The sequence below is a fragment of the Lagopus muta genome, chromosome 5 (genome assembly GCF_023343835.1).
Source record: "Lagopus muta isolate bLagMut1 chromosome 5, bLagMut1 primary, whole genome shotgun sequence".
Classification (NCBI taxonomy): Eukaryota; Metazoa; Chordata; class Aves; order Galliformes; family Phasianidae; genus Lagopus; species Lagopus muta.
The window spans coordinates 22,754,511-22,768,745 of record NC_064437.1 but is presented as its reverse complement, the minus strand read 5'-3'; the positions used below and the strand labels follow the sequence as shown (position 1 = coordinate 22,768,745).

Sequence of the window (14,235 nt, the reverse complement as noted above, 5' to 3'; positions counted from 1 at the left end):
GGCCGGTGAGGCCGGCTGCCTGCGGGGCGGCCCCGCTTTCCGCTGGGGAGCGGGGCCGCACTGGGTCTCCGTGCGCTCGGAGCGGGCCGCCCTCCCGGGGCCGCGCGGCTTTCTTCCCGCTGGGCCCGCACGCTCCGCCGACGTGGCGCCCGTTGCCATGGCGGCCCGTCGCTCCCGCCCCCCACCCCTCTATCGCTGCTCTCATTGGCCGAGGTTCGGGGGGCTGCGCGTGACCCCGGCTCCGATTGGCGGCGTCACGAGGCGGGCGGGCCAGTGAGGACGCGCGGGGCGGTTCCGCCTCCGCCCGCCATTGGCTGAGCGGCGGCGGAGGCTATAAAAGGGGCGGCCGGCGGCGGCGGCGCCGCGCGGAGGGATGGAGGCGGCGGGCGAGGGGGACGTGGCGGGGCTGCGGCGGCGGCTGGCGGCGGGCGGGCAGGACCACGTGCTGCGCTTCTGGCCGGAGCTGGGCGCGGCGGAGCGCCGGGCGCTGGCGGCCGAGCTGAGCGCCATGGACGTGGCCGAGATCAACCGCTTCTTCCGCCGGGCGCGGGGCGGCGGCGCAGGCGGAACGGTGGCGGCGGGGCCGGACGCGCGGCTGGAGCCGGTACCGCGGGACGTGCTGGGCAGCGCCTCCCGCGACCGCCGCCTGCTGCCGGGCTGGGAGAGCCGCGGTAGGTGCGGGGAGCGACGGGGCGCGGAGCGGGGCCGGCGTGCGGAGCCCCACGCGTATCCCATCCCTCCCGTGCGCAGGGCTGGCGGAGATCGCGGCGGGGCGAGTGGGCGCGCTGCTGCTGGCCGGAGGGCAGGGCACTCGTCTGGGCGTCCCCTACCCCAAGGGCATGTGCGACGTGGGGCTGCCATCCCGAAAGAGCCTCTTCCACCTGCAGGCCCAGCGCCTGCGGCGGCTGCAGCAGCTCGCGGAGGAGCGGCACGGCACGGCGTGCAGCATCCCCTGGTGAGCGATCCGGGGCTGCCGTGGGCCGGTGTGCTCCCGTGTGGGTCGGTGCGTTCCCTGGGCTGATGCTTCCCTGCAGGCTGACGTATTGTGGGTGATGCCCGCTGTTGGCTTGGCTCTGTAAGTCCCTCGTGGAGTGAGGATGCCAGACCCCGTGTTCCCCCACAGGTACATCATGACGAGCGGGCGGACCATGGAGTCCACCAAGGAGTTCTTCCAGAAGCATCGCTACTTTGGCCTGAAGAAGGAGAACGTCATCTTCTTCCAGCAGGGCATGCTGCCCGCCCTGGGCTTCGATGGGAAGATCCTGCTGGAGGAGAAGGGCAAGGTCGCCATGGCGCCAGGTCCGTGGCTGGCAGCAGGTGCAAGGGGTTCAGTGCTGCACCCCGGCCTGTCCCCCACTCCCCCAGCCGGGCTCCCCACTGTCAGCCAGCCCAGCCCCTCCCGTGGGAGCAGGCGGTGGCTGTGCCGTGACGTGTGTGAATGACACAGGCTGGGAGGTGCCGGCTTGGCAGGAGGGCTGGGGTGGGGTGTAACGGGGCTGGGCAGCCTCCGAGCCCGCTTCTTGGCCATGCCGAGGAGGAGGGCCCAAAATGGCTGTGCCCAATGCTCCTTCCCCACCCCAGATGGCAATGGGGGTCTGTACCGGGCACTGGGGGTGCACGGCATCGTGGATGACATGGAGCGGAGGGGTGTGCAGAGCGTCCATGTCTACTGTGTGGACAACATACTGGTGAAGGTGGCTGATCCCAGGTTCATCGGGTTCTGCCTGGAGAAGGGAGCGGACTGCGGGGCTAAGGTATGGTTCTCAGGCTGCCCCTACCCTGGCTTCCCCAGCCCCGTTCCAGCTATGACATCCTGGACACACATGCAGTGGGTGCAGCTAACACCAAGCACAGCTCCACGTGTCAGCTGTGGGATGTTGCACACCCAAAGCTTTGCTCAAAGGCTGGATTAACAGCAAAAGGAGCTGAGCATTTGTGTTTGCTTTGGGCTCGGCTCTGGCAAACAGACAGTAGATCTCACTGACCTTGGTGCTGTTGGAGCTGGGAAGGGAAAGCGGTCCCTCCCTCTGGCTGGCAGGAGGAGAAAGTAAACCCGGATGCCCTTCTCCGGGCAGGTGGTGGAGAAGACCAACCCCACGGAGCCAGTTGGCGTGGTGTGCCGTGTGAATGGTGTCTACCAGGTGGTGGAGTACAGTGAAATCTCCCTGGATACTGCGCAGAAGCGGGGCCCAGATGGGCGGCTGCTTTTCAATGCCGGCAACATCGCCAACCACTACTTCACCACCTCCTTCCTGAAAGATGTTGTCAAGTACGGGCTCAGCTTCATATTTTGGACCCGGTCCTCCAGATGAGATGAGCCATGGCCGGCGTGGTGTCCCTGTGCCTGCCTTAGGCTCGCTCTCTTGGCCCCTTGCAGCACCTATGAGCCACAGCTGCAGCACCATGTTGCTGAGAAGAAGATCCCACATGTGGATATTGAAACGGGGCAGCTGATCCAGCCTGAGAAGCCCAATGGGATCAAGATGGAGAAGTTTGTCTTTGACATCTTCCAGTTCTCAAAGTATGGCTGTCTGTCCCTGGGCCACGGGTAGGGATGTGTCCTTGGGATGCCCCAAGAGCAGACCCGACCCTCCATGTCCTATTCTTCTCCCCAGGAAGTTTGTGGTGTACGAGGTTCTGCGTGAGGATGAGTTCTCTCCTCTGAAGAATGCAGACAGCCAGAACGGCAAGGACAACCCCACCACAGCACGGCACGCCCTGATGTCCCTGCACCACCGCTGGGTGCTCAACGCAGGGGGACACTTCGTGGACGAGAATGGCACACGCCTCCCCGCCATCCCCCGGTGAGCTTCTGCTTCCCTGGAAGGGCAGAGCCTCCTCCATCCCCCTGGGCTGGCTGTAGGACATCGGGCAGCCCCCAACCTTCCTGGTGCCGGTTCTCCTGCACTCAGCGCTGCCGCCAGCAGATTGCAGCACCCCTTGGCCAAGAGACTGCTGCCGCTGGTTGGAGATGGCACTGAGTAGAGCGAGTCGGGTGTCCGGCTTTCCCATCCTTCTTAACCCTTCTTTATTCCCACGTAGCATCACAAATGGAAGGTCAGATGGCACCCCGGCCGATGTCAATGACAAGTAACTATACATGCCACCGGGCTGCATGGTGGCGGGGCTGGGTGTAGGTACTAACGGGCTGCAGGCGGAGCGAGGTGACCGGGCACTAACAGGGGCTCGGGCGCATGCTGCCTGCAGGCATGTCTTGCTGTAGGAGAGTGGTGGCGCACTTCCTTCCTGGTGCTCCTTTCCGCAGAGGCTTTGGGAAAAGGTGAAGGGTTCTGTGCTGCTGTGGTGAGCTGGTCCCTGCCATGGTGGTGGGGAGCAGCCCCAGGACATGGGAAGTGACTGATGTTTCCCAAGATCTGCCCGACACCCAGCAGGTCGCTTGCTGGAATGGGATGAAAGGCACTGCACACCCTGAGCAGGCTTTGATGTAGTACGTGTTGGCCATAGTGGGGATGGCCAGCTGTGCTTGGGAACTCCAGCTGTTGGGCTCTGGATTCAAGCTGACATCAGCAGAGCCGATAGCGAAAGGGACACGTAGATGCCCCATCCCTGAAGGCATTTATGGCCAGGCTGGATGTGGCTCTGGGCAGCCTGGTCTAGTGGTTGGCAACCCTGCATGTAGCAGTGGCGTTGAAACTAGATGATCATTGTGGTCCTTTTCAACCCAGACCATTCTATGATTTACAAGCATGGGAAGCATAGAGAGGTGTTACAATTATTGCTCTAATAGCAGCATGCTCTGCAGGCACGGAGATATCTGTGCTCCAGGCACTGGGCTCATCTCAGAAGGATGCACCAGTGGGTTGGAGGGCACTCCCACTGCTTGCGTTCCATCCCCTTCATAGACACTGCACTGCTGCCTTCTGATGGATGCACTCGTGTTCTTGGTTTCTAATTCAGAACTCTGGGTGCTTCCAGGCTTATAGATGCCATCGTGCAGTTAGAATGTAGGATAACAGCTGCAGATAGCGGCAGTTCCGCTTTTTTTTCTTCAATACTGAATGTTTTTTAATGCTACTTAGTGATTAAAGCAGTCAGACCTAAAGGAGGACACAGGCACCAGGACCCCATGCACCGCTGTGCCATCAGTGTCCAGGAAGGGGCATCCAGGGGTGGTCCTGCAGCGGCTGGGGCAATCCCCATGGCAGCAGGGTGCAGGAAAAGGGAGTATCAGATGCAGTGGGGCAGAGGGCTGGGGGCATGGTGCTGCTGTAGTGCACACAGAGATTCTTCTTAAAGCTGTGCCTCGAGTTCTCTTCTAGCTGCTGCCCCTATCTAAACCACAGCTCACGCCTACTTGGGGAGCACACAGTGCTTTGCTAACCAGGGGGCCATGTGCCAGCAGCCTGCCAGCACCAGCCCCCAGCCCCCAGTTGCCTGTGGGGGGCTGATAATGGGTTCTCTCTGCAGTCTGAAGGACGCCAGCGACGTGCCCATCCAGTGTGAGATCTCCCCCCTTGTCTCCTATGGTGGAGAGGTAAGTATGGCTCTGCCGTGGGGCAGTGCCCACCCTCCTCCCCCTGCCTAACAGGTTGCTTTCTGCTCCACTAGGGTCTGGAGGAGCTGGTGAAGGAGAGGGAGTTCCGTGCACCTTTGGTCATCAATGAGGACGGGACCCACGAGCTGGTGCACAACGGCATGTAGGCAGCGCTGGGACCCGGCCGTGCTTGGACATGCTGCAGCTGTGCCTGGCTCCGACGTGTTGTCTGCTTCTATTTATGTTTTAATTTAAAAACCAAACACTTGGTGGATGTCCCTGCTGTGAAGCACAGAGGCGGTGCTGCTCTTTGCACTGTGGGTGTGTATCTGTAGACCTGTACATACCAGTGCTCAGTGTACCTGCAGAGGGGTTTTATGGTACAGGGCTGGGGTTAACCCTGGATTTTTATTTTTCTTGAAGCAACGTGGCTATTTTTTTTATAGGATCCTTGTTGTGGCCCACCCCCTTTTTGCTCATACTTTGTACATTGCACAACTGGAATTGCCCATTAAACCTCTATGTCCTTCCTGGCTGCCACCTGGTGTTGTGCGGCGGTGACTGTGTGCCGCTGTTGTTGCAGTCCCTCTGGGCACCGGGCTGGGGCAGCTGCAGGGTAGTCCTGGGGATGCCCGTGTCCCAAAAGAGAGTTTTCAGGGTGTGCTGGGGCACTGCAGGGAGGTGGGGGCTGCTGGTGTTTGCCTTGGCTGCTGGGCTGTTTGCACACCAACACTTCTGCATCGGGTCCTGGGATGGAGCAGTGCTGTCCGCTGCCAAGTTATGTGAGCACTGACTCCGGGTAGCAGAAGGTGTGGGGTGGCTGTGCTGGCGGGCACGTAGGGGTGGTGGGCACAGGGTAGCACTGCCCCCGGGGGGTTGCGGCACTGGGTCTGGCAATGGGAGACAAGGGGCTCCAGCATGTTGCCACAGCCTGACACTATTGCACAAAGCATGATTAAAACCCAATATTATTATTTTCTCCATGCTGTGTTGCGTTGTCAGCCGACCACGGTGCCAAGCAGCTGCCTGGAAATGATGTCAGAGCCCTACTTCAGCACGCAGCCTGCAGAGCTGCCAGCTCCTGCTGTGCCCCGTGCTGGGTATGGGTGCCATGGGACCCCTGAGCCATGCGCTGCCCAGGGCCTGTAGTGAGGTGGCACCTACATATAACTAGAGTGGGGTCTCAGGGAACTGCTCCACCACCCACTCTGGGGAGCCCCATGGGTCCCCATAGGGCGCAGGAGGGTCGCAGCAAGGCCCCGCACACATCACACTGCTGTGGGGTGAGTGCCGGAAAGGAGAGCGCTGCCTATTGCTTTAAGCTCCCTCCCCGACCACGGGTATTTTTTTATTTTTTCTCCCGCTCTATGAATGGGTTTTGCTGTAAATTATAGCTTTGCACACATTCCCTCGGGTCGAGGAAAATAACCTCCGCCGAAAAGCCAGCCCGGATTGGTGAGCGGCTCCCCCTCTCCGCTCCCTAATTGAAACCAAATGTGCGAGATGTAGGATTGTGGGATTTCTGGCCGGCTCCCAGGAATCCGCAGAATGTGAGCGGGCTCGCAGAGGCATCTTGCATCAGCCCGGGGAAGTTCGCTCCTCGCCTGGCTCCCGCCGCCCGGGCGAGGGGCGAGCAGCCCGCCTGCCACCATCCCTATCCTGCTCCGGTGAGTCCCTTGGGGAGAATGGGAGGTGTCCAGCCCCAGTCTGGGGGCTTCAGGGGGAAGAGGGGTCTGCGCTCTGTTTGGACGCTGTGTGTTGGGGCTGGGCGCAGAGCGTGTGTCTGGTGGCGGTGCTGAATGGCCGCGGTGCCCCGCTGTCTCTGCGGTCCCCAGCCAGGCACACGTGTCCCCATAGCTGTGAGGGACACAGGGATGCCACTTGGGTGCCCCCAAGCACCCTTTCCCAATCCCAGCGCAGGGGACCCGCTCGTGGCTCCCCGTGCCAGGGCTGTGTGGCTGTGTGCCATGGAAGGGTGATGCCATGAGCAGTGGCGGGGCGATGCCATGCGCCATGGCGAGGTGATGCCGCGTGGCTGTGTGCCGTGGCACGGAGCGGGAGGAGAGCTACAGCTTTCAGCTGCTGGGGGCCCGTTTGGGGTGCAGCACCAAGGGCCACGTCTGCACCCACTGCCCCGGAGCTGTGCCGCTGGAGTCCCTCTGGGCAGCCACGGGGATGCGGCTGATACTCACAGTGTGCCGCTGGGATGTCCCTGCTGAGCCTGTGGTTGGGGAGACATTGTGGATCCAGAAGACAGGGCTACCCCTGGCCCAACCAAGGTCCAAAGCAACATTTTCTGTGAGGAAAGGGTCCCAGCATGCTGTGCTGTTCTGCATAGGCTGTGCTGGCGGTGCGGCATACTGGGGGCTGTAGTGTAAGCTCTGGACCCCCACCCAAACACCACCAGCCCTGCACTCGGCGCTTCATGGCCATTCTGGGGGAGATGGGATCCAGCTCCTGGCACAGCCTCTGTGCCTCCTTCCCCTGGAGCAGCGCGCTCAGAAAGCCCACAGGGTCATCACCAAGCTTCACTTGCTTTCATTTACTTTTTTTGCTACTAATTTCAGTAGAAGAAGAGGGGAAGAAAAAAAAAAAAAAAAGGAAAAATAAATAAATAAAACTGAAGCGGAAGAGGGAAGCTCAGAAGCAGCAGAAGGTGCCAGGGAGGAACTCCAAATACGCTGTGTAGTAAAAATTTCCAATGGTCAGAAAACTTCAGCAAAGCTGTTCAGACAGAGTGGTCACTTTTGTCAGAGTGGTGGAACAAAACCCATTTCCAGCTGCTCGGTACCTCTGCCTGTGCCACCGTCCTGCTGCTGCCCCTGGTGGGACCGCCAGCGCTTTCTGTGTCTGCCCAAATAGAAACCCGGCGCCTTCAGAGACAGCGGCATCTGGTCCCCTGATGCTGACAGGGTTTACTCAGCCTGAAAGAATAGTGGGAAAAATGTCTGCAGATGTCCCTTGGAATGCAGAAGGAAATTGAGATTTTAGCGTTGGAGGAGTTGGCCATCACCAGCGGGAGCCTTGTGCTCGCCCGGAGCCGTGTGGTCAAAGCTCCAGGCTGGCAGCTCGGCCCGCTCCCTGCATTTTCCGAGCTGTCAGCAGGAAAAAGGGCAACAACATACGTGCTTTTCCAAAAGGGAGAGAAGAAAAGGGAAAGAAAGGATTGCTGTAAGTCAGGGGTTGTGTTTGTGCTGCTGTGGAACTCTCCCTTAGCACACGGGCTGTGCTCGCTGCATCCTGCCTCTGTTCCAGCAGCGCCAAGCTCGGCTCTGCCACGAGAACCATCTCAGTAAATACCCTATAAATCTCAGGCAATTACCTGTTATTATCTCTCGGAGCCAGAAGGCAAGGAAACTATGCTCTGCAATGTGATACTGCTGCCATACAAGATCAGGTTGTGCAATGCCTTGCTTTTATGGCCATCCCTTGTGCTTCTGCCTTTGGGTTCAGGACTGTGCCAGTCCTGAACTGGGCTGCTGGCGGCTTCATGTGGCTCTCACGGCCCTATTGGCATTGGGGTTATGGCATCGGGGTGCCTCTGAGTGCAGGGGATGTTCAGTCCATCCCAGCAGCAGTGCTGTGACCCTCTGGTTGTGTCTCTGCAGGACTCTCGCCATGCCGGCCCTGCCCAGAGCTGCCCTGCTGCTGCTGCTACTGCTGCTGCTGCTGTGCAGCCTGCTGGCAGCCAGAGCCCAGGTCAACCCCGGTAAGTGGAAGCTGGGCAGCAGCCAGAGGCTACGGGGCTGGGGCACAGCCTCTGGAAGGCCACGGGTACGCCTGGCCCCCTCAGCCAGGTTTACAGTTTGGGAATTCAGTGGGCTGCCTTGCAGTGCATGCCAAGTTGTGCAGGGAGGCACATACCACTCTGTGCCCACCCCTCCACATGAGACCACAGTGTGCTCCACTGGGGCTTGGCATTGCCCAGCTCTGCACTGCTCCATGCCCTCTGGTTGCGGGGGGAGCGCTGCGGGCTGGAGCTGGCAGAGAGATGGTAAACAGGGCCAGACAAGTGGCCTTTCAGCAGCGCTCCTGGCAGCCAGGTGTGAAATAACAACCCCTTGGGAGTGGTGTGGATGTAGTGCTGCACAGGGGATGCAGCCCACCCGCCCATCCTGGTACTTTTCCACTCCCTTCGAGGCAGGCGGGTGGGTGAGCACCTAACTTTGACCTATATGTAGGCCGGGGAGCAGCATGGCCAAGAGCAGGGGGCTGCAAGTGGAATTTGGGGTGAGTAGAGTTTGGATGGAGGCCTCTCCCACCACTGCTTATGTGCTTTTTGGCAGCTGTGTGCCGGTACCCCCTGGGAATGTCAGGTGGGCACATCCCCGATGAGGACATCTCAGCCTCCAGCCAGTGGTCGGAGTCCACAGCTGCCAAGTATGGACGGTGAGTGTGGGCATGGGCAGGGAGGGCTGAGAAGGGGCAGGATCTGCTGGGGCATGAGGTTGACAATGGCCACCTCTGAGCCTTCCCCATGCCATCTCAGGCTGGACTCGGAGGAGGGCGATGGTGCCTGGTGCCCCGAGATCCCAGTAGAGCCCGACGACTTGAAGGAGTTCCTGCAGATCGACCTGCGTGCCCTGCACTTCATCACCCTGGTGGGCACCCAGGGCCGTCACGCTGGGGGGCATGGCAATGAGTTTGCCCCTATGTACAAGATCAACTACAGCCGGGATGGCACCCGCTGGATCTCTTGGCGGAACCGGCATGGGAAGCAGGTGAGGAGGCTGCAGGGCATGGCCCACCCCATGCCTCAGCACCTCGTTTTGCCCACTGGGTTCTGTCCCCTAGGTCCTGGATGGAAACTCCAACCCCTACGACATCGTCCTCAAGGACCTGGAGCCACCGCTCATTGCGCGCTTCGTCCGTTTCATCCCTGTCACCGACCACTCCATGAATGTGTGCCTGCGCGTGGAGCTGTACGGCTGTGCATGGCTTGGTGGGTGCCTGTCTGTCTGTCTGTCCATCCACCTATTGGGGCTGGGCTTATTGTCTCTTCCCCACAGACGGGCTGGTGTCCTACAGTGCTCCAGCCGGGCAGCAGCTTGTCCTACCCAGCGGTACCATCATTTACCTGAACGACTCTGTGTATGATGGGGCCTTCGGATACAGGTGAGGACCAGAGTCTTGGGCAGGAATCAGAGGGTCTCATGGTAGAGCTCACCTGGTGGGAGTAAAGGTATGGCTCACAGAGTGCCCCTGTCCCACGCCAGCATGACGGAGGGCCTGGGCCAGCTGACAGATGGCGTGTCGGGGCTGGATGACTTCACACAGACCCACGAGTACCACGTGTGGCCAGGCTATGACTATGTGGGCTGGCGCAATGAGAGCACTGCCGGCGGCTACGTGGAGATCACCTTCGAGTTCGACCGCATCAGGAACTTCACCACAATGAAGGTCCGCATGCCCCGCGCTCCCTGTCCCCGTCCCCTCCGTGTGCCACGCTGACGGGTTGCTCCACAGGTGCACTGCAACAACATGTTCGCCAAAGGGGTGAAGATCTTCAAGGAGGTGCAGTGCTATTTCCGATCCGATGCCAGTGAGTGGGAGCCCAACGCCATCTCCTCGGTGCTGGTACTGGACGATGTCAACCCCAGTGCCCGCTTCGTCACCGTGCCCCTGCTGCACCGCATGGCCAGTGCCATCAAGTGCCAGTACTACTTTGCTGATACCTGGATGATGTTCAGCGAGATCACCTTCCAGTCGGGTACCACTGCCTTGCAGGGTCCTCCTGGGGCTCGTGGGGAAAGCAGGGCTGCGGGGTGCTTGTTGTTCCTGTCCTTAGAACGGTTGGAAAAGACCTCTAAAATCAGCTAGTCCAACCACCAACCAATCCCAAGTGTGCCAACTAAACCATGTCCTTCAGTGCCACATCTCAGATGCAGGTGGTTCTTGAACACCTCCACCCCGAGCAGCCTGTGCCAATGCCTCACCACTATTTCAGAGAAGGAATTTTTCCTAATATCCAACCCATCCTTGACAATCTTCTCTTCTCTCTTGCCAGATGCAGCCATGTACAACAACTCAGCAGTTCCCCCGGAGATGCCCATGGCCCCCACCACATACGGTAAGGCACCAAAAAGCAACTTGCACCAAACCTGGTGGAGGCAGGGGTCACCTTCTCTTGGGAAGATCTGCCTCATCCGATGGAGAAAAAGGTGGAGGGTTTGTCCCCTCACCCCAGTGTGACCAAGCGTGTATTGTCCCCTCCTGCCAGACCCCACACTCAAGATGGATGACAGCAACACACGCATCCTGATCGGGTGCCTGGTGGCAATCATCTTCATCCTGGTGGCCATCATAGTCATCATTCTGTGGCGGCAGTTCTGGCAGAAGATGCTGGAGAAGGTGAGTGCACATGGGACAGCTGCAGGGCCTCTATGCCACCCCCAGCTAGTTGAGGTGACCATTCCAAATGCTTCTCCATTGGGCCAGATGACAGAGGGGGACATGCTGAGGGGGTATGCAAGGACATGCGCCCTCCCCAGTTCCACCATTATGGGACAGGGCACAAGAGAGGGGCTCTGAGCATGGGCTCAGGGTTAGCCATGGCTGTGGTCATGGGATCTGTTGTTGGGACAGAGTGTACAGAGCCCAGGGGACCCCAGGGGATAGCATGCACCGGGGTCCTATCCCAGCTCTTTCCTCCCTCACCCACTCCCACAGGCATCACGGAGGATGCTGGATGATGAGATGACCGTCAGCCTCTCCCTGCCCAGTGAATCCAGCATGTTCAACCACAATCGCTCCTCCTCCTCCAGCGAGCACGAGTCCAATTCCACCTACGACCGCATATTTCCCTTGGGTCCGGATTACCAGGAGCCCTCACGCCTGATTCGGAAGCTGCCTGAGTTCACGGCGGGTGAGGAGGATACGGGTAAGGAATGGGAGATCCTCCTGGACTCACTGCAGTGCTGCAGTGTGATGGGCACAGTGCTGGGTGGGAGCTGCCCAATGTCCTGTGGGCTGCACGCCCATGGCAGGATCGTCCCCACTGTCTCCCCAGGCTGCAGTGGCCTTGTGAAGCCATCCCCAGCCAGTGGCCCCGAGGGTGTCCCGCATTACGCCGAGGCTGAGATTGTGAACCTGCAGGGCGTCACGGGTGGCAACACTTACTCGGTGCCAGCCCTCACCATGGACCTGCTGTCTGGCAAGGATGTGGCCGTCGAGGAGTTCCCCAGGAAGCTGCTGACCTTCAAGGAGAAACTAGGAGAAGGCCAGTTTGGGGAGGTGAGCTGGAGCTGGCAGGCACAAAGCCTCCATGGGCTGGGATAGATGGAGCTGGTCCTTGTGGTGACCAAAGGAGACCAGTGCTGGAGGTGATGCCCATTTGTGGCCCCTTTCCCAGGTTCATCTCTGTGAGGTGGAGGGGATGGAGAAGTTCGCAGACAAGGAATTCACCCTGGAGGGCTTGGATGCCAGCCCCAACTGCCCCGTTCTAGTGGCTGTGAAGATGCTGCGGGCCGATGCCAACAAGAATGCCAGGTACTGCTCTCATAGCACAGCCCCTAGTGGGACAACCGTATCCTCTGGGCAGTGTCCCCAGCTTCCAGCACACTTATGTGCCACGGGTCCTTCCCATCCCCTGCCCACAGAGCCCATCCCACGCCACCCCCAGGCCAAGGGGAGGGTCCCCCTGCCACGTCCTTTGATTATCGGGCACTTTACCCCACCATGCTGGGGTGTCTGATTCCTGTGGTTTCTGTTTGGGAAAGGAATGATTTCCTGAAGGAAATCAAGATCATGTCACGGCTCAAGGACCCCAACATCATCCGACTGCTGGCAGTGTGCATCACAGACGACCCGCTGTGCATGATCACTGAGTACATGGAGAACGGTGACCTCAACCAGTTTCTGTCCCGCCATGAGGCACAGAGCCCTCCTGACGCCCAGGTGCCCACCATCAGGTAGTGCTGTGGGTGGGGGCACAGGGACGGTGGGGGACCTGGTGTCGCCCAGCCCCTCAGCCCTGCACGGTGTCCCCAGCTACAGCGACCTGCGCTTCATGGCCACCCAGATTGCCTCTGGCATGAAGTACCTGTCCTCCCTCAACTTTGTGCACCGTGACCTGGCAACGCGCAACTGCCTGGTGGGCAAGAGGTACACCATCAAGATCGCCGACTTCGGCATGAGCCGGAACCTCTACAGCGGGGACTACTACCGCATCCAGGGCCGCGCCGTGCTGCCCATCCGCTGGATGTCCTGGGAGAGCATCCTGCTGGTACGGCCAAGTGTCATGGGTCAGCCTGTGGGGTCTTCATCTTGCATGGGTCACGCCCTGTGCCTGGTGGGTGGCCCTGGGAGACACAAGGGGAAAGAGATCCCTTTGGGAGATGGGATGAGAGCATTGCAGTCGTGCACTGTTCCCATGCTGGGCATGGAGCTGGGAGGTTCAGGAGGCTTTGATCTCCAGGCATTAGGAGCCGTGGAGCTGTAGGGTGTTGCACATCCCAATCCTGCTCTGCTTACCCCTGCCAGGGCAAATTCACCACGGCCAGTGATGTGTGGGCATTTGGCGTGACACTGTGGGAGACCTTCACGCTGTGCCGGGAGCAACCTTACTCACAGCTGTCTGATGAGCAGGTCATCGAGAACACCGGAGAGTTTTTCCGGGACCAGGGCCGGCAGGTAGGAATGGAACAGGCAGTGCTGGGTGGGAGCTGAAGGAGAATAATAGAACCATAGAGTCATCAAGGTTGGAAAAGGCCACTAAGATCACTTTGTCCAACCATCAAACCATCAGGACGCTAAGGGGATGGATGGGGAGTTTGGCGGCTCTTTGCCATGAACACAAAGTCCTGGTGCATGGGGGAATTGGGCACCCTAGGGCCAGTATGGTGAGGCAGTGGCACAGGTTGCCTAGAGAGGTGGTGGGTGCCCCGTCCCTGGAGACATCCAAGGTCAGGCAGGATGGGGCTCTGAGCATCTGATGGAGCTGTGGGTGTCCCCTGTTCAGGGGAGTGGGACCAGATGGCCTTCTAACTCAAACGATTCCGTGATTTTATGATTTTGCTGTTGTCCGTTGGTAGTACATGGTGCTAAGTCTCTCTTTTTCCTTTTATTTTGAAGACGTACCTTCCCAAGCCTGCATTGTGCCCTGATTCTGTTTATAAGCTAATGCTGAGCTGCTGGAGACGGGACACTAAAGACCGTCCATCCTTCCAGGACCTGCACCGCCAGCTGCAGGAGGCGGCCACCGAGGAGTGACCCTGTGCTCAGCGGGCACCACTTCCCAGGAGGAGAGCCCCAGTGCGGCAGGGGAGCACAGGGCAGCACGGCCCCGGGGCTCCGAGCTGGGAGCGCTGTGGGTTGGACAGAGGTTATTTATTGGGGACAGTGACTTTGTGGGCCCAGGACCACGTGCCTTAAGGGAAGCCATACGGTTCCTCACCGTGCACCATCAGACCCCTGCACGTGGACAGGAGGAACTGTGGATTTCAGGGTGCACGGACCCCTCTGACTTTTTTTTACGCCCTTACTTCATCGCGGCACCATTTGCAGTACCCTATTGCTGAGGCATGTATATATTCAGTAGAAGCACCTGTATATACGGGACAACCCGCTGAAGAGATGCTCGGTGTCGTGGTTTCCTTGGGGCTCCCGGGTGACACGTGGGTACGCGGCGCCCGATGGGCGGGGCGAGAGAGAGCGGAAGTGGGCGGGGTCTAACAGGCCACGCCCACAATCTCCCTCTCGCTCCGCCCCGCCTCTCGCCCCACCATCACGCCACCGGCCGT

At 59.8% G+C, this 14,235-nt stretch overlaps 2 protein-coding genes across 4 annotated transcripts; both read left to right on the top strand.

Moving 5' to 3' along the window:
* Nucleotides 1-373: 373 nt before the first annotated feature.
* On the top strand, nucleotides 374-5,478 carry UAP1 (UDP-N-acetylglucosamine pyrophosphorylase 1). 2 transcript variants are annotated; one of them, XM_048944921.1, is made up of 10 exons: nucleotides 374-671; nucleotides 751-955; nucleotides 1,124-1,299; nucleotides 1,582-1,754; nucleotides 2,076-2,269; nucleotides 2,378-2,521; nucleotides 2,616-2,804; nucleotides 3,043-3,090; nucleotides 4,429-4,495; nucleotides 4,570-5,478. In XM_048944921.1, exons 1-10 carry the CDS (start codon nucleotides 374-376, stop codon nucleotides 4,660-4,662), a joined length of 1,587 nt encoding a protein of 528 aa, XP_048800878.1. In that variant the 3' UTR covers nucleotides 4,663-5,478. The 2 variants fall into 2 exon arrangements, with proteins under 2 accessions (XP_048800878.1, XP_048800879.1); XM_048944922.1 differs by lacking the exon at nucleotides 3,043-3,090 and having other exon boundaries at nucleotides 416-671.
* A 578-nt stretch (nucleotides 5,479-6,056) lies between these two features.
* Nucleotides 6,057-14,061, top strand: DDR2 (discoidin domain receptor tyrosine kinase 2). Of its 2 annotated transcripts, none has more exons than XM_048944906.1 (17): nucleotides 6,057-6,162; nucleotides 8,104-8,204; nucleotides 8,782-8,884; nucleotides 8,985-9,216; nucleotides 9,290-9,437; nucleotides 9,505-9,610; nucleotides 9,712-9,895; nucleotides 9,962-10,205; nucleotides 10,503-10,565; nucleotides 10,716-10,846; nucleotides 11,165-11,375; nucleotides 11,505-11,728; nucleotides 11,847-11,983; nucleotides 12,214-12,405; nucleotides 12,491-12,719; nucleotides 12,977-13,126; nucleotides 13,568-14,061. In XM_048944906.1, the coding sequence occupies exons 2-17, from the start codon at nucleotides 8,114-8,116 to the stop codon at nucleotides 13,703-13,705; spliced, it is 2,583 nt and encodes an 860-aa protein (XP_048800863.1). In that variant the 5' UTR covers nucleotides 6,057-6,162; nucleotides 8,104-8,113; the 3' UTR covers nucleotides 13,706-14,061. The 2 variants fall into 2 exon arrangements, with proteins under 2 accessions (XP_048800863.1, XP_048800862.1); XM_048944905.1 differs by having other exon boundaries at nucleotides 12,485-12,719.
* The last annotated feature ends 174 nt before the right edge of the window (nucleotides 14,062-14,235 follow it).

Excerpts from the sequence above, each read along its gene's own strand:
- UAP1 (XM_048944921.1), top strand. The coding sequence starts at position 374 with ATGGAGGCGGCGGGCGAGGGGGACGTGGCGGGGCTGCGGCGGCGGCTG. Across the intron at positions 1,300-1,581 it reads CAAGGTCGCCATGGCGCCAG|ATGGCAATGGGGGTCTGTAC; the intron begins GTCCGTGGCTGG and ends TCCCCACCCCAG. Across the intron at positions 1,755-2,075 it reads GAGCGGACTGCGGGGCTAAG|GTGGTGGAGAAGACCAACCC; the intron begins GTATGGTTCTCA and ends TTCTCCGGGCAG.
- DDR2 (XM_048944905.1), top strand. The coding sequence starts at position 8,114 with ATGCCGGCCCTGCCCAGAGCTGCCCTGCTGCTGCTGCTACTGCTGCTG. Across the intron at positions 10,206-10,502 it reads CGAGATCACCTTCCAGTCGG|ATGCAGCCATGTACAACAAC; the intron begins GTACCACTGCCT and ends CTCTCTTGCCAG. Across the intron at positions 11,984-12,213 it reads GATGCCAACAAGAATGCCAG|GAATGATTTCCTGAAGGAAA; the intron begins GTACTGCTCTCA and ends TGTTTGGGAAAG.